The sequence below is a fragment of the Carya illinoinensis genome, chromosome 14 (genome assembly GCF_018687715.1).
Source record: "Carya illinoinensis cultivar Pawnee chromosome 14, C.illinoinensisPawnee_v1, whole genome shotgun sequence".
NCBI lineage: Eukaryota > Viridiplantae > Streptophyta > Magnoliopsida > Fagales > Juglandaceae > Carya > Carya illinoinensis.
In genome coordinates this window covers 3,274,802-3,296,506 of record NC_056765.1, presented here as the reverse complement: position 1 = coordinate 3,296,506, position 21,705 = coordinate 3,274,802, and the positions used below count along the sequence as shown (strand labels likewise).

Sequence of the window (21,705 nt, the reverse complement as noted above, 5' to 3'; positions counted from 1 at the left end):
GCAACATTTGAAACAAAAAAACTATTAGTCTAAGGGTAGTTTTGGTAGCTAAGATGAGACAAAAAATTCTCATCTTATTTTATCTCATCATTACAATTTTTTTAAATTTTCACATAAAATATAATAAAAAATTCAAAATTTTCAAATCCTAATTTAACTTTTCAAATCTCAAAATAATAATAATAATATTAAAAAATAAAATTTTATTTTACTTTAAACTTTTATTTAAAATAAAAAATTCTCATCTCACTATCCAAATCTATCTTATCTTTAGACTTGACTTGTTTCTTTATCTTTACTAATGAGCTCGAAGAACCGAGTTTGAATAACAATAATAGTTAGCGAGTCCAGCTCAAATTAGTAAATATACTGATCGAGCTAGAGCACCCTTATTCAAATTCGACTCGACTCAATTTGTTTGTAACCGGACTTCACGACCTCTATAGATAGCTACGATGGTGAATTCTTTGAAAATAATCTCTTTTCCTAGAAGTGATTTAATTTATTGTGAGACGTCTATCATCACCCATCTAATAATGTCGCTTTCTCAGTCACTTTTATGTTTACCTCTCAGCTCCATTTTTATGATATTGCATGCATGCATGCGCGCGCTGTTCTGTGATCTATCTGTCTGTCTATAGTTTACATAAATCTTATTTTCTGTCGTAGAATTACCAAATATTGCTTGAAATGCAAATCAAATACTACGTACTTCGTAGGTCCGGTACTGTTTGTTACACTTGTTTAGTTGTTTATGCTTTCACGTCTTCGAATTACTCTTAGTCGTCGACAGTGACAAACGATGAGAAAAACCAATTCAGATTTTATATATAATGCCGATTGTCGTTCAGAAAACCAATGAAAGGACGCACAAAATTGACTAGAAAAGTCAAATACATTGCAGATCAGATGTATCTGTGAATGCATGCATGGATTTTTATCATTTTCTTAATATTTTTGCACCTTTTATCTTAAACTCATGAGTGGTACTTTCAACCAATTATATACGATCTCGTGAATCATGATCATAAAGTTGCGGTCACCTTGTCACGGAACTGCTGACTGACATTATATATCTATGCATGTTTTCTTCCAAAACCCATGTGCTGCAATGGAAATTAAAATTTCATTTTCTGCACTAAGAGGCCATACATATATGCATATAAATTTTCTGCACTTGTAAGAACCCATGTGCTCCAAAGCCATATATATACTTTAATTTGTGTAATAATTAATATTTGTCCATAATCAAGATCCATTTTGGCTTGGGAAATGCTCTTCCTTTCTAGCTAGCTTTGTGGGTTTGTGTTGCTTGAAGTGAGGGGTGTCTTGAGAAGAGAGAAAAGAACATATGATCAACACTCCAGCTTAATTTTAGGCTTTTAGCCAACATATCTAGAAAGAAAGGAGAGGGTTTTTGAATAGAAAACTCTCAAGGAAATTAAGTAGTGAGAATGAAAATAAGTGTGATTTAAGTTGGGACACTTTACACTTGATATATATATATATATATATACAGGAGGAGGAAGAGATAGGAGAGGGAGTTGTTGTTACAGTAGCAGTACTGGTACTTCACATGGTAGGGAAGATAAACAAATTAGCTTTTCTGTTCTGACATGTCCAAATCAAGGTTTTCCTAAAGATCAATATACGCATGGCAGACTACCTAAGCATGTCCCCCCCTCTCTCCAACGTACATACGTATCAAAAATTTCAATTTTCCCTACCCAACCAAACGACCAGATTCTTCAAACTCTCACCTTTTTCTACCCAACCAAACAACCAGAGATCGCTTCCCTGTTTGGGAACGCAACTCTCAATATTCTCGTACTATTTCAGTATTATTTACAAATAATTTACTATTATTTATAAATTATTTATAAATTATTTTATTACTATTTACAGATAATTTAAAATACTTTTAACATCTAAACAAAGTCTTAGTTTGTCAATTGCCTTCCTCCATCACACTGATATGAAGTTGCTTCAGATCTGTATTTGATATAATATTTCACCAAATCATAACCAACAAAAAGAAAATGAGCATTTTGAACACGAGAAATGTTGTTCTTCGTCCGGGATTTTGTTACCTCTTCCATATAAAACGAAGATTGGCATTGCTGTTTTGAACATTTCATTCGTGTGCTCCGGATAAGTTTAGGTTGGGAGAGAGGATTCAGGAACTAACACCACTTGAGTCATGTCCCTTATAAGATTGGCCATTTGCAGATTTAGACAAAGCCTGTCGGACACTGGAGGGCTGCTGAGGAAAAAAAAAAACAACATAGGAATCCGAAAGTGACATTGAAATGAAAACATGTTATATGATCAAAGCTGTAGTAGATCAAACAATGAAACAGTTCCAAGTTACCAGCTCGTTACATCATATGAAATTGACATGAGATAATACCATCACATGACATATACCCTTTTGTTTTCTCCATTTTTGTAAGGTATTTGTTCCATGTTTTAAATAACTAAAAAAATAAACGTCAAGAACTAATAAGATAATTTTTTTAAGGAGGTTAAGATATCTCATAATGTTATATCTTAACATTTCACAGAAACTCCTGATTAGGGTTAACTCAAGTGGTAAAGACCGTAATTTTGGTGGTATGTTCTCTCCAGATCTCATCTTAGATGTAAATAATTTTATGATCTATTGGACTGGCAGAACTTTCCCTTTAATTACTTGAATTACCTTGCAAGAAATTCTTTACCGACAGTCTATACTCATCTTTAGTTGTTTATTCTTGAGCTGTTGTAGCCATTTGATGATCAGGGAAATACAAAAAGTAACAACTCATGGCTGCTTACCACAGGCTGAATCCTCAATCAATTAAAGATCGAAGTGCTGAGTATTAGAAAAAGCATCGAAAAATTATATTAAAATTGTCTAATAATAATAATAATAAAAAGCCATGAAGCGACTCGTAGCAGCCAACATACTGATAATTTTCTCGATCTCTCATTCAAACTTCAATTCATGATCTATCATGAGATGGATTTGCTTCTTTTTTAAGGCAACTTGTTAGGATACGGATTATTTATTAATGCAACTAATAAGAGTAGACTTTATTTAATTTCTGTCGTAATAACTCAAGGATTTTGTTAGGATCGTGTTTGATTTATTTAATAAAAGAATCTAATAAGTTTCCATGATTTACATTGGATGTTGCTAGCTAGGTTGAATGACTGACACATTCATGTATCTAGATAATAATTATTAAGATAGTCAAAAGATTTTATTTACTTTACAATTATTTTACTTTTGTTTTTTTCTTCGGGAGATCATATCATCAATAAATTGATGAAAAATAATAATATATATTTTTTAATTATTTAGTAATCCTAGAGTATTAGTATTGGCTCAACCAAATGCCAGTACGTTTAAAAATTTCGATTTTCTTTGCATTGAAGTAGTCAAAACCTGAGAGCTTCACATATGAGTTACAGTAAATCGTTTCTCCATCTTTTACTAGACATTGTTCATAGCCAAAACACATATTTTATTCTAAAATATTGCTATCTATAAGTATTAATTAATATATGGTTAGTGAAGTTGTAAAATATGAAAAAAAATTAAAAAAATATTATTATTAAAAAAATAATATTATGTTAATATTTTGGCTAATATATGAATAATCCAATGTGGGGTTATATATTGAATGATTTTGACTTTATGCAAAACATGTTGTTTTAGGTAAATTTTGGTTAGACTATTGTTAATGTTCTTAATGAAATGAGGATCATTACAAAAATAATCCAAGTTTGTCAATATGAGGACAAATATACCTTTTATTTATCCATGATTCTTAGGTATATACAGCATGGCAAAGCATAATTACCATTAGGTATAATTTTTTTTTTATTTAAAAATATTTTATATTATTTATAGAGACAAGTACAATATATAGACTATACGATGCTTAATGTTGAAATTTTTATATCATTCACCTATGGACTTTACGGTATTTAATGTTTAAATTCATATTATTCAAGGAAAATATTTAATATAATGAAATATTTATATTATATCTATTTTTTAAAATTATAAAAAATATTTAAGTGAAAAAATTATAAAAGATAGAGTGACAAATGAGAGTCTCTCATTTTTTATAATTTGACATTTTCATCTCATTTGTCACTCTATCTTTTATAATTTGACATTTTCATCTCATTTGACAATGAACTCAGTCATTGAGAGACATGTTAGAGCATTGATATTAGTGTCTCTATATGCAAATGTCAAATTATATAGTTTAGAAATTTTTTTTGTTATTGAAAAAAAACTTTCACATTAAATTTTACATTTTTAAGTTAAAATAATAATATTATTATTATTGATTTTTTTAAATTTATTATATTTAATTTATAATAAAAATAATTTTATAATATAAAAATAATAAAAATATTTTACTTATAAATATGAGTTTCCCTTTGCATATGCATGCACAGCTCCCAATGCTCTTCAATGAGGCAATGGGGTTGGTGGGCTTATAAAATAAGTATTGAAAAAAAAAAACAATTTCTTTTAATTCGCAAACACTCGATCATGGCCGCACAATTTTATCCCAAACAAAATATCTCATCCGTCAAATCTGTCTCGATATTTTCAAAACCCCGAAAAGGCCTTTCGTTATCTCGTGTCGTCAGATTCAGTTTCGAAAACCAGGCCAGCAGAAATTGTTCCCATCGAATTACTATCATGCCCCCACATTTAAACACCCATGCCCATGTACAAGAACGCTACTCGACCAATATTTTATGCCATCCGTGCAAGTTTAATAAAATTAATTAAGAGTTAAGACCGATTATTTAATTAATAATCATATCTTATATATTTTTTGAATTTATAATTTTTAAAGAGAAAACATTTTACATTCACAGTATTAGAATAATATTTATGAAAATAATATAAAGTTTAAAATTAAATAATAAAAATCAGAGTCATATTTTAAAATTAGAAAGAGAAGATAAGGATAATGTAGGAAATACGCGTTAAAAATTATGAAAACACTCTGACCCAATACACCTTTTCTCTGTCTCGTTGGTCCTGAGAAAGAAAATACGAGATGAAAATAGAGAGCCACGCGCTTCTTTCAAAGTGTGGAAGATTTGCACTTTTTAAGATTATAAAAATATTATTCATTTATTAATCAATTTTACAGTAAAAAAAAGTATAAAGTATTTAATATTTCTTGATAAAAATCATTTTTTTACAAAATAATTATAAAGATTTTAGCCTTGTGAATTTCATTACTCTTACCTAAAACCTTCCTCACAAAACCTTGAAGTCTATGTATGTGTAAAGTGAGTGTTAATTTCTTTGAAGGCTGTGCATGAGGGTGTGGGGATGGAGAGAGTGAAAGAGACCCTACAAGGTAGATAACTATGTCTACAGACAAAAAGCCACATAAAAAAAATAAAATAAAATAAAAACATTATAAATGAGAGAGAGAGAGAGAGAGAGAGAGAGAGAGGGAACTTTAGCACTTTTATATGTTGCACGCATCCATAGAGCAGAAGACACAAGGAAGACAGAGTCCTTCAAAGAGAGGAGAAAGAAATCCCCTCCAAAGTGTTGTCTTTTTAATTTTATTTTTATAAACCACGGAACAAGTAGAAGGAGAAGAACATTGATGCCAAAAAAGGGTTTGGTGCTGTATCATAAAAATTTAGAGCCCAAACGCATTAGCATAGAAGAAGAATTGCAGCGGTTGAGGTGTGTGTGGTGAGATGGGTTTCTGGAGCTCTGCAGGCTTGTAACGTGTCTTTAATTTTGTGTCAGAGTTTCAACCCTACAAAGTCTGATTTTGTTCTTAAATTTACTGTCCACCTTTCCCTCCATTTTGCAAATTTTGGACCAAGCCCATAATACTTCTGGTTTTTTGGCTTAGAGAAAGTCTGTTTGGGGGTTCTCGTCTTCAAGAAACTGGAGGGTTTTGGGGTCTTGAGGGTGTGGAGATTGTTGTTCTTGTACTTGTTCACTATTTTAGATGAAGGCCATGCCCTTACCCTTTGAGGATTTTCAAGGGAAGGGGGTGTTAGATTTTTCAACTACTGCATCTTCCGATTTTTCCCAGCATCGTCGTCATCATCAACAATCACAAAAGTGGCACACCAACAAAGAAAATTGCTATGTGGGCATTGAGCCTACCTCTGTTCTGGACACTAGAAGAAGCCCCAGTCCTCCAACTTCAACCTCAACCCTGTCTTCCTATCTCGGCAACGGCGGCAGCGGCTCCACTGACACCACCACCAACACAACCGGCGTGGCGGCAGCGGCAGCAGCAGCCTCCGAAAACCCGTCCCAAACCGGCTTAGACATAGGGGAAAAATGTGGGCTGGGAATGGAGGATTGGGAGGGCGTGTTGTCTGAGTCCTCACCAGGCCAAGAACAGTCCATTCTCAGAATGATTATGGGGGATATTGAAGATCCGTCTGTTGGACTCAACAAGCTCTTGCAGGGTGGGAATATTGGCTCCCATCAGGACCTTGAATTCAACGCTGGCTTCGGCATCATAGATCAAACTACTGGCTTTGGTTTTGAACCCATTTCAACGGCCAATTCCGTGGCAAGCATTGACCCTTCTTTACCTATACATTCTTCGGATTTTTCCTTCGGCAATGCAAGGCTTGGTTCGATTTCAATTCCTAATCCGAATCCGAGCCCTTTGTTCTCTACCCCAACAAGTAATGCTTTGCCGGTTTCGCTTCCTCCAGGCGTGTTCCTTCAACAACAGTTGCAAGCAATTGAAGCCGTGGATGAAAAACCGCAGATTTTCAATCCCCAGGTGGTAATAAACCAGAATCAAGCTCAGTACGCTCAAAACCAGGCTTTGTTTATGCCTTTGACGTATGCCAATTTGCAAGAAAATCACCTAATCTCGCCTCCGCCGGCGAAAAGGCTCAATTCTGGGACTACTGGGGCAAATTATCAGGTCCCAAAGGTGCCGTTTTCGGATTCTGGGCAAGAGCTATTTCTTCGGGGACAACAGCAGCAGCAAGGTCAGATGCTTTCCCAGCACAGTATCCAACAAGGGCCAATGATGGTGGCGGCGAAGCAGAAGATGGTGAACAATGAATTTGCGTACCAGCAGCAGCAGCTTCTTCATCAGGCGATAGTTGACCAGCTAGTCAAGGCAACAGAGCTGATCGAAACGGGTAACCCGGCACTCGCGCAAGGGATATTGGCGCGGCTCAATCACCAGCTCTCTCCAATCGGTAAGCCTTTCCAAAGGGCCGCTTTCTATTTCATGGAGGCCCTGCAATTGCTCCTTCACATAAACAAAACTGGTAATTCTTTCACTATGTCGCCACCACTCCCCATTAATCTCATTTTGAAGATTGGTGCTTACAAATCGTTCTCCGAGGTCTCCCCTGTGCTTCAGTTTTCCAATTTCACCTGTAACCAAGCTCTTCTTGAGGCCTTGGAAGGCTGTGATAGAATTCACGTTGTAGATTTTGATGTTGGGTTTGGTGGCCATTGGGCTTCTTTTATGCAAGAACTCGCCTTGAGAAATGGCGGTTCTCCGGGTCTTAAAATCACTGCATTTTCATCCCCATCCACACACGATGAACTCGAGCTCGGTTTCACTCAAGAAAATCTGAAACATTTTGCCACTGAAATTAATATTGCGTTCGAGTTCGAAATTTTGAGCCTTGATTCGTTGAAATCCGGTTCTTGGCCACTGCCCCTTCGGGCCTCGGAGACTGAGGCAATTGCGGTAAATCTGCCAATTGCCTCCTTTTCGAATTACCCATCATCCCTTCCTTCAGTCCTCCGTTTTGTAAAGCAGCTCTCGCCCAAAATCATGGTCTCCTTGGATAGAGGCTGCGATCGAACAGATGTTCCATTGCCCCAACACATTGTTCATGCCATTCAATCTTATTCCAGCCTGCTCGAATCGCTCGACGCGATCAATGTGAACCATGATACCTTGCTGAAGATAGAGAGGCATTTACTTCAACCGGGCATTGAGAAAATTGTGCTGGGTCGGCACCGTTCTCCTGAAAGAACACCACCTTGGAAAAATCTATTTTTGTCATCCGGTTTCTCCCCATTGACATTCAGCAACTTCACCGAGTCCCAAGCTGAGTATCTGGTGCAGAGGATTCCAGCTCGCGGATTCCATGTTGAGAAGAAACAGGCTTCTCTTGTTCTCTGCTGGCAGCGAAAGGAGCTTATCTCAGCATCTGCTTGGAAGTGCTGAGAGGATCAGTAGTATTTTGAAAAGTGGTTCTGCAATTTAATTTTCACTGTTAAGGTGCTTCATAACTTACTGTTTTAGTTAATCCTTTTTTTTTTTTCTTTTTTTTTTTCAAATTACCTCGACTGTGGTTCTCTTATGCTAATCGTCTATGCGCTTTTAGGCCTATTGTTCCCGAACATGAAACCAAATATTCTAGTAACTGGATGGCTCTGGACAGTTGCTCATGTTTAGTCTATGGTGGTATTGCTGTAATGGTGTTTTTTATGTCTAAGGTGGTGGTGATTGTTTGTTGTACACTCAGACAACTATGCAACACAAGTTATGAGGAAAAAAGAATTTAAACCTGCTGGTATAAATCCTCTTTGGTGCATACATGTATTGAATTTTTCTATCCTAGACTCCATTCACTGGGATGAATTATGAAATGCTGCATTTGATTTGTGACCTTCAATCCTCCAGCTTGACCAAAACTTCAACTTCAAAGAATTTCTCTGAATTCCAGGGAACCTGTCAGTAAATCAAATAACTGGCCCCTTGGGATAAGTTGCAGCATGATTATCAATGTGGACTTTCATCTCTCCATGAGCCAATGCCTCTTGCAGTCCACTTCATTGGTTAGGAATTTGGTTTAGTTTTAGCCACCAAAAATCTCCTGTATGGAGAAGATCTGAACTTTATAATTTCTATGCCATGTTTGATTGAGTACTTGCTTTTAATCCTTCTTGTCTGCTTTACCATTTCCAATGGAACTTTTGGTGTTCCAATCAGTGGGAACAAGTCTAAAGCAGATACAAATCTTTAGCTGGATTTGAGACCCTTTCACATATGGGTTTTGTCTCAATTTGCGGCTATTTTATTAAAATCCTTAACAGCAGTGTGCAGATGAGGTTATGATCCTTTTTTCAATAAGATATGAATTTGCGTACCAAATACTTAAATTCATTTGTTTATGCACATTGAAACCCGCAACCTAACCTACCCATTTGATCCAGTTTGTTCAAAGAATTATGGCATAAATAAGTAGAAACTTATGCAGATCCATGTTCATATATTTTTGGTATTGAAGATCTCAAGAATCAGGATGTTGGCCTTAATTCCTTCTAATACTTACACCCACAAAAATCCATCATTGCTTGTAATATTATGTGCCTAATGTCAATAATGGTGTGTACCCTTCATCATTAAATTAATTATATGCTTTATTATATTGCTGTATATTGTTGACATTCATTGCAAATGCAATATAAATATACATATATATATAAGCATGCTAATACTTGTATTATTATACATTGAATTTGAGGTTTGTTTGGTACTTTGGTGTGTATTTTTTTAATTATTCCAGTAATGAAATCACATGGATCTAGTACTGTGACGCCCCCAAATTCCGTTTGGGATTGGACGGACATTTGAAGCGTCGAGACATGCAACACAAGGTTACCTGCCCCCGTTCATGACATATAAGATGCAATAATCCTAACATGCATCTAACATTATGCAATATTCGCAGCGGATAATTTTTTTCTTTAGCAATACTATGCACCAAATTAAAATATCCCAAATACTTAAAACATACTTCATATATAAAGATACATTGAATAACTAAGATCACAGAACTATTCCAAAATAGTTATGATCTAAAAGTACTGGAGATGCAACTCCATCGTACAAGTAGTAATTTAACTACTATATTAACCTTAACGACGCACCGTCGTTCAGTCGACTGTATCTAGTTGGTCAGCTCCTGATCTTCCTTCAGGTCCTGTAACAAGATCTACCATTCGGGGGGAATGGTAGTTGGGACTACCACAGTGAGATTTGATTACAAATCTCAGCAAGTTAACAAAAAACTTCCATACAGACTAATGATGCATGTATGACAGTAAAAGCATAAATGCATAATCAAATTCATAAGTAATTAAAGCATAACTTAACGTACAACATAGCATAATTGACATAGCTTAAAATGAATCATGAACTGAACTTGACTTGACATAAACTTGATCTGAAACTTGACTTAGCATGAACTTGCTCTGAAACTTGAATTAACATGAAAAATACATACTCCACAGTTGTTGTGGCCCCATGTATTCTACGTGTGAATACATACTCCACAGTTGTTGTGGCCCCATGTATTCTACACAAACTTGACTTAACATTAAAAATACATACTCCACAGTTGTTGTGGCCCCATGTATTCTATGTGTAAATACATACTCCACAGTTGTTGTGGCCCCATGTATTCTATACATCACTATGCAGTTAAATACATACTCCACAGTTGTTGTGGCCCCATGTATTCTACATAAACTGAATATACTCAAGATGAAACGTGACTGGAATATGAAAGGACTGAAGGCCTGACGTAACATAACGTGACTTGAACATAATTTGAAATACATAACCAACTTGAGATAGTAACATTTCGTAACATGACATAACATATAACAAACAACATATTTAACATGACATATTTGTAATGTATAGTAATACATGACAGAATATATTGTGCAACAGATAAAAATTGATGACAGAATAAATTCTGTATAATAGACAATTACATGATAACTTGGCATAGCATGACATATATGATAACATACATACATACACTGTAATTCTTTTACTTAGCACACATACACAGTAGACTGCTAGTAAGTTAAAAGCTAACTTACCTCGATCTCCGCGTTTCTTATAAAACTTCAAATGCGATCACGAGGAACTGTAATTAGTGATTCTAAAAGTTAGAACTAAATCACTAATAATTTGAAATATGGAAAATACTAACTTAAAGAGTAAAATTTTCATTTTACTCTCTACATGTGGGAAAATGACCGTTTTACCCATAACTTAAGGATTTTGCATACTAACTCTAAAAGTTTCTAAAATTTACATTCCTCATGTAAATTTTATCCTAAACTTAAATATCAACTCAGAAAAATTTAAAACAAAACACAACTATGAAGAACACACTATGGTTGAAACATCCATAGGTCATTTCCCTTTATTTTTGTTGCAATTCCTTCCAACTTCAAAACTCATGCTTAAACCAAAATTTTGCAACAAACATCTTCCAATCCTTAGTTCAAAACCATACTTAAAACATCCATTTAGAAAAAGCTAATAATCAACACCAAACTTTTTTGTAAAAAGATCCAAGCACTTGAATCACAAGTTTTGACATTAAATCAAAACATCTCCAAGAGTTTCAAAAAATCAAATCTTACTTCTAACATATTCATAATATCATCCTAACATCAACCATGCTTTAAATCATCAAACCAAAGTCACCAAAATCACAAAATAACATTTGGAGTTTTTGGTTTTACACTTAATCCAAAAACAGAAACTTTTTCCTCAACTAGTTTTGATAAATATCTTGATCTATGACTTATAAATATATGATCTTCAAACCAAACCATCACATGGTTTAAAAAGATATCCTAAAACATATATAAGCTTCTAATTCAAGATCACATGGTTAGAAATTAACCAAAACATAAATTTAGCCAAGAATATCCACACTTTGGCTTGTTTGAATATCTCTTTGCATAAAATTTCATATCTTTGAAACTAACATCAAATATCTTCAAAATAATAATATAACATGTATATAAGATACTTAGGATCCTCCAATAAAATTATTAAAGTCATTAGAATAGGTTTATACCACCAAAGAGTTAAACTTTCTCAAAACAGAAACTGTTTTTCTTCTTCCAGTTTCTAAGTTTCTAAATCTAAGTAAATCTTTCATCAAAACCTTTAATCATGCAAAAATCCTCAACCAATAGTCACATATACATGTTAACAATACTCCATAAAAATTTCGGACCAATATCTATCCATTAGCTTGGTCAAAAACTCCAAACTATAACATATTCTCCAGTTTATCTCCCAGAATGACCTTTCTATAGTTTATACAATATTTGACTGACCAAATGATCTTCAAATGGGGCAAATAAGATATCCATGTAAACTAGACTCAAAAAGGAACAACTTATATGAAGGAGACTTTATGATAAAACACTTACAAAAGCTTCGAAATGGGTGTGCAAAAGAACTCCTAAAAGCTGTCCGAGAGAGAGTGTTTGGTATTCTTTCAATGGAAAGCATAAATGAAGTAATTTCGTGGGGAGGGATGGCTGGAGATATTTGTGGATAAGATATGGAAGAGATGAGGCTGGACTTGAGAGTTGAGTGTAGTTTTCTCCTACCCAAAAAAAATCTATAAATGATTATCTTATAATATTCTATCCAATAATATCTAAAAAAACATCAACTTAAGATATTTTTATCTAATAATATCTATCAACTCAAAATATTTTTACCCAATAATATTCACGAAATTTACCTCAAGATATTTCTTTTTATCCAATAATATCTACAGTTTTGAACAGACGTTTTGTCCGAAAATATGAAAAAATGTTATTGCGCCATAAGACTTTAAATAATCCTCCGAGTCTAATGGCACAAACCATAATACATTTTGACACTTCTAACTATCTCCAATAATCAAAAACACACTTATGATACCATAGTAAATAATAACACTAACTATATAGTTAGACAAAAACCTATACGATTAATGGATTCGTGAAAACTTATGAGGTTTTCACGAGGTTCCTAAAGTTAATAGAAATTTCACAATTGAATTTCTAGCGGGCTGTTACAAGTACTATTGGACACCACAAATGATTAATTTAAACTCTATTTTTTTAAGCAACTTGAAAGCTCTTCATGTAAATATGCTTTTTGCTAACATAATATTTTAATGTATTGATTATTATTATTATTATTATTATTATTATTATTATTATTATTTACTTTTTAATATAAAAAGTAAAGGGTAAGAGACCATAACATATTATGGTTGGTGAAAGTGTATTATTGTGATTATTTACTAAAAAATGTGCATTTTTAATGAAAGAATAATCACTAACAATCCCTAATCTAGTTCAAGATAATTATAATTTTTAGGGCACCACTTCACTTGGCACTTGCCTTGTTTTTAACTCAACCTCCCTCTTCTCTTCAAGCCAAGGGCACCCAAAACCCTATACTACAATAGGACTCCCTCTCCAAATGAAGTATTATTTGCATTTGGACATAGAGAAATCCTATTTTAACACCTCATTTAAGGTATTCTAGAAACTCATTTTTTTAGAAAATAAATTTTAATCCTGTGTAAAATTATTTCTTAAAAAATTATTTATTATTTCTTACGTAGTTGCGAATTAATTAATGTCATGTCCAAAAATTAATATTTAAAATGAAAATTTTCCATCTTTTTTTTTTAAATGCTAATGTTTTTCAAACATTTGATATGTATATTATAGTGGGCAAAAGATGATAGGGATAGCTTATAGCTTTATTTTTTCCTATTAGATGTTATAATTTACCAATAATTATCATATATATTATTGGTCAGGCCTTGAGTTTGCTTCTCAATAGTCACTAGTTTGAGTCCCCTCAGAGTTACTGGAGGTTTACCTAGCCGTTAACTTTAGAGTCCCGTGAGATTAGTCGAGGTGCGCGTAAGCTGGCTCGGACACTCAAGATGTTAAAAAAAATTATCATATATATTTCTAATAATTTATTGTATTTATGTCATAAAAAAAAATAGACAGAAAAGATCTTATAAAACTTCATTGTATTTATAGAAAATGTTTACCTGATATAAAAAATAATATTTAAAAATCCAAAATTTTTAAAAAAAGAAAAATAGATAAATTTATATAAAAAATAATAATTTATATAAATTTTAAATAGATAAATTCGGCACAAAGTTTTATAAAATAAAAGAGTTTTACTTTTTTAATAAGATTATATTTTTATAAAAAATTTAAAAGTAAAATTTGGACATTTTTAAAGACTTTTACCTCGAATTACTAAAAATTGAATGGGACGATTGTGATGTCTCTAATGTGTCGCATTTTGGTTGGAGGACAGTAAGATAGAAAGTGACCTAGAACCTATCAACCTTTGAGCAACTTGGGGAGTGGGATCCATACCAAAAGAAGTGAATGGTCACCATCTTTACGTCATGCCTCGTGTACGGACAGTGCACAGCAAGACATGTCGATGCGTGTACACACAGGATAGAATCCAAAGATCTACGGTCCCAAATCGGAAAAGTCCGATGGGGGCTCTACCGCTGTCGGATCTAACGTGGGACACCATCCCTAGTGAAAATTGTCTCTATTGACTTCATCGAGGGCTCCTCACCGACCGATCGATACCTTTTTAAAAGAAAATTTTAATTGTAATCATAATTATTCATTAATATATGTATTAATTTAATATGATTAGTTAAAAAATAAATTTTATTAAAAATAATGTCAATTTAAATTTATAATATAAAAAATAAATATTAGTACATAAATTAGTACGTAACTTTACTTATATGTAGTAAATTTTTTTTTTTTAAAACAACCACCGTGCGATCATGTAAAACTATGAATAATCGAGTCATAATTATTTGGTTGTTTTTAGAAAAAGTTTTGTTACGAACAAGAAAGTCGCGTTACATTTTTCTTGAATCCTTAATGGATGAAAATGTTTTTTCTATTACATTAACTTACATATTTTTATATTGTTTATACTCTTGATGACATTAATATCAAAAAAATAGTTTTGTAAAAGTAAATTTATAAATCAGTATGAGTACTTAATGTGATATGTCCAATTTATTTTACAATAAAAATAATTTTATAATCTGACCTACCACATCAAATCACGCTATTTTATAAGTTTATTTTTGTGAAATCTCTTTGTAACTAGGCCCCATTTAGATGTTGAGATGAGTTGAATTCTTTATAAATAGTGATGAGTTAAAATGGTGGAGTGAATTTTGTAGAACCCACCTAAAATGAGTTTAGATGTTAAGATGAGTTTAGATATATTTATGAAAATTAAAAAATGTTATAGGTTCTGTGTATAAAGAGGTATTGAGTTGAAAAATATTGTGAGTCTCATATATAAAGAGATTTTAAATTAAGATGAGTTTAATGATTTGATAGTTGAGTATTTAGATGTTAGACTCAGTCTAATCATTTATTTTTCAAAGAGGCATGCACATACCCTCCTAAGTTAGATTCCTCTTGGGAGACATGATCCTAACGAAAATACTATTTTGATCGTAATAGCTAAATCCAAACACGACCTTAATATCTCATTTTTATTTAGGGAATTGTTATATATATATATATATATATATCTTCTATATATAAAAAGTGTGTATGAAACGGAAAATCTTGTTTTAACGGTTTTTCTTGTTTTTCCGTTAAAGTTAACACCGTTTGTTTTAACGGTTTGACACATAAAATGAAGACATAAATGTTAAGAGAGATAACATTCAATGTTGTTATATGATTTATTAATCTCAATAATTATAATATTTAATAGTTTATATAATAATAAGTAATTAAAAATTAGTTATTATATTTTTCTCTTTCTCCTTAACATATACACGTGTATTAAGTGAATAAGACGTGAATCCCTAAGTATAATATACGTGTATTATACGTTTCATTAACTCAGCTTATTGAGTATTCCAAATTTAAAAATCTCATATAATATATAATATAAGTGTGTTTAATCAAAGTGTTTTTTTCCCCATGGTAGTAGGACGTAGCTTCCACTAAGTCATATTCCATACGTAGGCTTGCTATGATAGGCACGTGACAAAGGTATTGATCCTTGAGCTAATCAAGAAAGAGTAAATTCGGCCAACAATTTCAAAATATATTTTATGATTTATATATATGCTATATATAGAAAATATTATACCACAAATTTTATAAAAAGATTATGTTTTAACTTTATGTTGTCCCTGATCGACTCAACCAACAGCAAAATAAGAATTTCAATATTGTCTCTATTGATTGTCTACAGGATGACATAAATTGATGAATTATAATACAAACATCAAACGACACATATATATTTTGAACTACCGTTTGTATTAGACTTTTATTAAATTTTTCGTATACATCTTTGCTAAAATTATAGATGTTATAAACATGTATTGGATTATATGATACTTTGAACTAATTTTTTTATTTTCTCTAATATGCCTTAAATTATTAAGTGACATCAATAATTTTTATAAAATATATATTATTTTTTACAAATAATCATTTCATAAAATTAGACAAACGTGCTTTGCACGTTACTCTCACCCAGTATATATATATATATTTGATAATTTTGGTCGAAGCATAAATGTTAATTTCACTTATAGTAAATTTTGCTTCTATTAATAATTTAATGGGGACTTAGATAATAAGATTCATATTTATCCGATTAGGATAAACATTTTTTACACAAATAATTAAGGTTCAAGTTTCAACCTTTGCCTCTTTATTTTATTCATAATATTATAGGAAAAATCCTCCTACAACCTGCATGCATGCATGCACGTACGGTTCCTAATTATTCATCATTCATATATAAACTGATCATCGTGTAGATATTGACAAATCTAGATCGAGACTAATACTATCTGGTTAATTGAAAATCTTAAGAACCAAGCATTTAATGGGTTTCTGTTTTGTACTACATGCAATAACTTCAATTCAGAATTCTTGATGCATGCATGTGTACATGTTACCTAGCTCGCGACACTTTCAATGCATTCTTGAAATATTACTCTTTACAATATTGACATAATCTCTCTGGTACGTCTCTGGCATTTCAAATTAATTTTATGATCATGAGCCCATTGCTATGTCAGAAAAAATAATATCATCTATGTATAATATATATATATATATATATAGCCATGGCATTGCAGGGTTCATGATCAATGACTCAAAATAGCATCAGAATGAATGTTGTTTGGATCGAGCTACACATATTGATCAACGACTCATGATATATATATATCTATCATTAATTGTTTGTGTTGGTCTGAATAAACTAATTAAATTATTGAGAGTACTGTTTATAATCCTCGATCGTTGTACGATTAATTAGGAACTAATCCTATGTTTTTGGGTCATAAGATGATCAACTTTAAGCAATAATGGAGCCCACGTACAATAATTATAATTAATACCTGGATATATATATATATATATATATATATATATATTATAGTGGGTTTAACCAATTGTCTTTTGATTTTGGACCATCTGAGAGGCGAAAGCTGGGAGATTAGTACATGAGCAGCAAATGACAAGAAAGGTGACTTTCCTTTTTATCATTCTCCAATACCAAAACCTCGATCCGGTATATATGGACCGATCATATTGCGCCATTGCATGTTAACTTTGGTCACCTCAGTACCTAGTTGAAAGCAGATTCCGAGAGAGAGAGAGAGAGAGAGAGAGAGAGAGAGAGAGAGAGAGAGAGAGAGAGAGAGAGAGAGCATGCACATCCATCCAAGCATCTTATAGACATATATAAAAGCGTCACGCTTTTTTCAATTAAGCTCCAATTTGCATGCAATCACCTTTAATTTCGTTGGAAGATATATTTATATATATAACGTGATGACAAACAGCTAATTTTCATTAAGGTATTATTGAGGAAAGCACTTTTGTATTGCAGAAGCCTCTCCTAGATGTGAGGGGGATCGATAATTGATCAATTATTAAGAAGATCGATTGAAGATCATATGCTAAAGATGATCACTAAAAGCCGCCATTAATTTTTATTTGGCAGCTAGCTTTTGTCCTCTATCTATATATCTATCTATCTCTTCAAAGTTCAAAATGAATGTTTTCCATTTATTGAGATCAATCAATCAATGTGGTGCTCGATCGAATCTTCAGATCATGATGATCAGGTACTGGATCACTAAAAATAAAACCTTTGTTTTCATAAACGTAGATTACTTTCAGTCCATTAAAAGCTACCACCTACCGACCAACTTGCATGTAAAATCTTCTAAATCTTACAAAAAGCATACAAAACAAATGGGAATATATATCGGAATTATATAGATATATATATATATATATATATATATATTCACACATACGTGCACAAATTTGCATGCCTACCCCATATATATAATTAATATAACTCATTTCATCTTCAGACGGGATTAGGCTTAGGTCTTATTTGATTACACAGTTTAGATAAAATAAGATATTTTGTTGAAAGTTGAATAAAAAAAATTTTAATATTTTTTTATTTTATTTTGAAATTTAAAAAAATTAAATTTATTTATTATATTTTATATGAGAGTCTGAGAAAGTTATAATGATTATATAAAATCAGATAAGATGAGATAGTTTATTTAATAACCAGACCTAATGTCAAATTAATGTAATTATGATATTCCACTCCTCATGAGGATCATAGTACTAGACCTAATTACCATTTAAGTTTTTATTCGATTTTTTTCTTTATATATAATTATAAGAAAAATCTGGTTGTAAGCGATTTTGCTCACTAATTATATGCACACTCATCCAACGTTAATTAGTCAAAAAGTTAGACTTTAATGAAAATAGTATCAATTTAAATTTTGAATATGAATACAGCAATATTAATACGTAGATCGGTATGTGAATTTGCTTGGACATAACAAATTTCATAATTATATATAATCATTAATCAATTCAATATAATACACGTCAGTGAGCTAATCGAATCTTATAATTTTGATCTTTCCTTAGCCACCTTGGGGCTAATAATTATATATATATGTTTTTAAAACATCCCAAAATCTTCTAATTAAGCCGGTGTTTTTTATTTTTTTTATTTATATAAAATCTTCAAATTTAATACGTGCTGTGTGAAAATGATAAATAATAAAATTCAAAACAAAATTAGCCAAAAGGCGTGATGTCAGGTAAAAAATGGTGCGGGGGAAGAGAAAGATAGATGCATGGTTTGGCCCCCCCTCCCTCTCTAAACTTTTTTAGATGCTTGCGGCCACCATATCTTCTCAACTCTTTTCTTTTAAAGTTTCCTTCCATGTTTCTCCATGTTCTTTATTTCAGTACTCGATCTTTCTTTCTTTCTTTTTTTCTCTCTCACTTTTCGTAGTCAGCTTGGAAACAACGCATTCTTTGCATCCCACACATTTTCCTTCGTACCAAAAACCAAAAAGTAAGCACTCATATGATTGCCAAAAGCCTCTTAAATGGTAGGCCCTCTGATAATTACATACGTACGCACACACGCTCTCCCATTGGTCTCCTCTCGGCCTTCCTGATCTTCATGCTCACGTCTCTCTCTCTCTCTCTCTCTCTCTCTCTCTCTCTCTCTCTCTCTCTCTCTCTCTCTCATTCATATAATTGGTGGAGTAGTACTTTCGGCTCAGACTTATAAGCATGGTTGAGTTAGCCACCTTCCAATCTAGGGGTCGGTCTTTCTTCTTATCTCATCTCCTTCTATTATCTCCATTGTTTTTTTTTTTTTTTTAATTGTGATATGGAAACCCATATTGAATGCGAACCCAGCAGTACTCATCACTTCTCACGTCTCATTCGTACTTTTTTTTTGTATTTTGTTCTGTTTTCTTCGTTACACTTCCATTTCTTGTCAATTAGCATGATGCATGTAGCTTGATCTTTGGCATAACTGAGCAAATTTCAATATTGCCGATTTTCTTCTTCTCTCTAAAAAATTAATTAGTTCTTTTTTTTTTCCTAAAAAAATCTCTCTTTCAATGCCACTGACGAATATATATTTATTAATGCTCAAGTAGTACGTTTCTCGACTCTCGTAATAGTCAGAATACGATGATCATATCCGATCTTCAAACGAAAATGAATTAATGGTATCGATCTCCTCAAGATAATTAACAAAAAGAAGGAAAAGTAGCAAGCAAAAAGGATAGAAAAAAATGATAATATATGTTGCGCGCGGACAAAAACATGAGATCTCTTGGATACATGCACGCTCATGCGCGTCATATATATGTTCATTATACATGCATGTTATACGTACGTACAGTACATGCATGTGTAAGGTGTTCGAGAGAATAATTACTTGATCTAAACAAACAAGTCCTCGTTGCTCGTGTAATCAAAGAAATTAGATGATCAGTTGTGCGCGCAGCTCCCACCTTAATTTCAGCCATGTAGTACGTCGTGATATGTACGTGTGGTTGTTGCCTAGAGGAAAATATAATTGGGGACAGCTTGCGTCAATTATTAATTTAGGAGTGATTGCTTGCTTGATGTACTAAGATAAGAACTTGACTTTCTTAATTTTTTTTAATGTAGGTCACATCATGAGCTCAAATTAATTAAACAAGTTGACTACTGTAATGTTAACTCTTTTTACCCCAAGAAAACTAGACCCTAAGCGTGATGGTTGTTGGGATTTTGAGGGCCTTGTCAGGGCGGATCGATCGAGTACCTGATCTCTTTGTCTGGCCTTCTGGAATATTAAGGTAATTGACATGATGTGAGAATCGATATATATCATGCATGCACTTGGGATTAAATGCTGTTTAAAGATTTTATGGGTCAACCATTGGAATTATTGGGAGTGGGAATAAATCGAACAAAAGAAATTAAGAGGGGGGAAAAATTACCTTTATAAGACAAAAGTACATATATATGGAGAGGTAGGGGGGGCTCGATCGGACCAAATGGCTGTGTAATGGTGTCATGATCATAACCACCAAAATTATTAAGACAAGATGGAAGTATATATATTAATATTTTTGTTTAGGATTATCATGTTTTCGGACTTTTAACTAATGATGAAGAAACATAATAATTGAAGTGTCACTTCCATTGCCGGGGCATGCACTTTACATATATATATATATATATGTGTGTGTGTGTGTGTGTATGTGCTGGCACACTTTTAGGGGGGTACAGATCGACAGACATGTTGATCCTCGAAGGAAATAAAACTGACCAAAATTGTTGTGTCCCAGCTACATAGGTCGCAATAAGGTCGGGATGTTTATTAATTAACAACATGCCGGCCAGCAGGGATCGCTTATTTTTCATAGTTGTATTTAATATAAATTCATCTCATTGACAATATAAAAAAATATTTAATCATTGTTCAATGGTTTTGGTTAGAGATACGGGCTCAAAAATTAAAAACTCCTCCTCTTGGAACCTTTCATAATATTGTATAGATATTGAGAGTCAAGTGCACTTAGAAATCATTGTTTGCATGAATCAGTTCAGTTTTTCTAATATGTTAGAATGTGCACTCCTTTAGAAAAAATTAAATAAACCTAAGATCGATACGAAAAAATCAATTTTTTAGTAGTAGACCCGACTTTTTCAAAAAGAATGCAAGAAACTTGTACCCTCAAGACTGTATATAGCATTGTTCATACAAATTCTGATTCTGGTACATCCTCAATATATATTTAACAGGTCCTATAACCCATTACTCAAACGTAATCATGTAACTTTGTAATCATATATTTTACTACAGCTATAGTCAATGTATATAATGAAATATGATGCACACAAATGATGCTTCAAAGAATCGAAGCAAGTACAGCATCGTAAGCCCAAAATATAAATCATTAAACTTCGCATTAATTTACTTCCAGAAA

At 32.6% G+C, this 21,705-nt stretch overlaps 1 protein-coding gene across 1 annotated transcript; it reads left to right on the top strand.

Moving 5' to 3' along the window:
• Window positions 1-5,478: 5,478 nt before the first annotated feature.
• On the top strand, window positions 5,479-8,440 carry LOC122294287 (scarecrow-like protein 22). The gene has a single exon (XM_043102899.1). It carries the CDS (start codon window positions 6,000-6,002, stop codon window positions 8,214-8,216), a length of 2,217 nt encoding a protein of 738 aa, XP_042958833.1. The 5' UTR covers window positions 5,479-5,999; the 3' UTR covers window positions 8,217-8,440.
• Window positions 8,441-21,705: the final 13,265 nt, after the last annotated feature.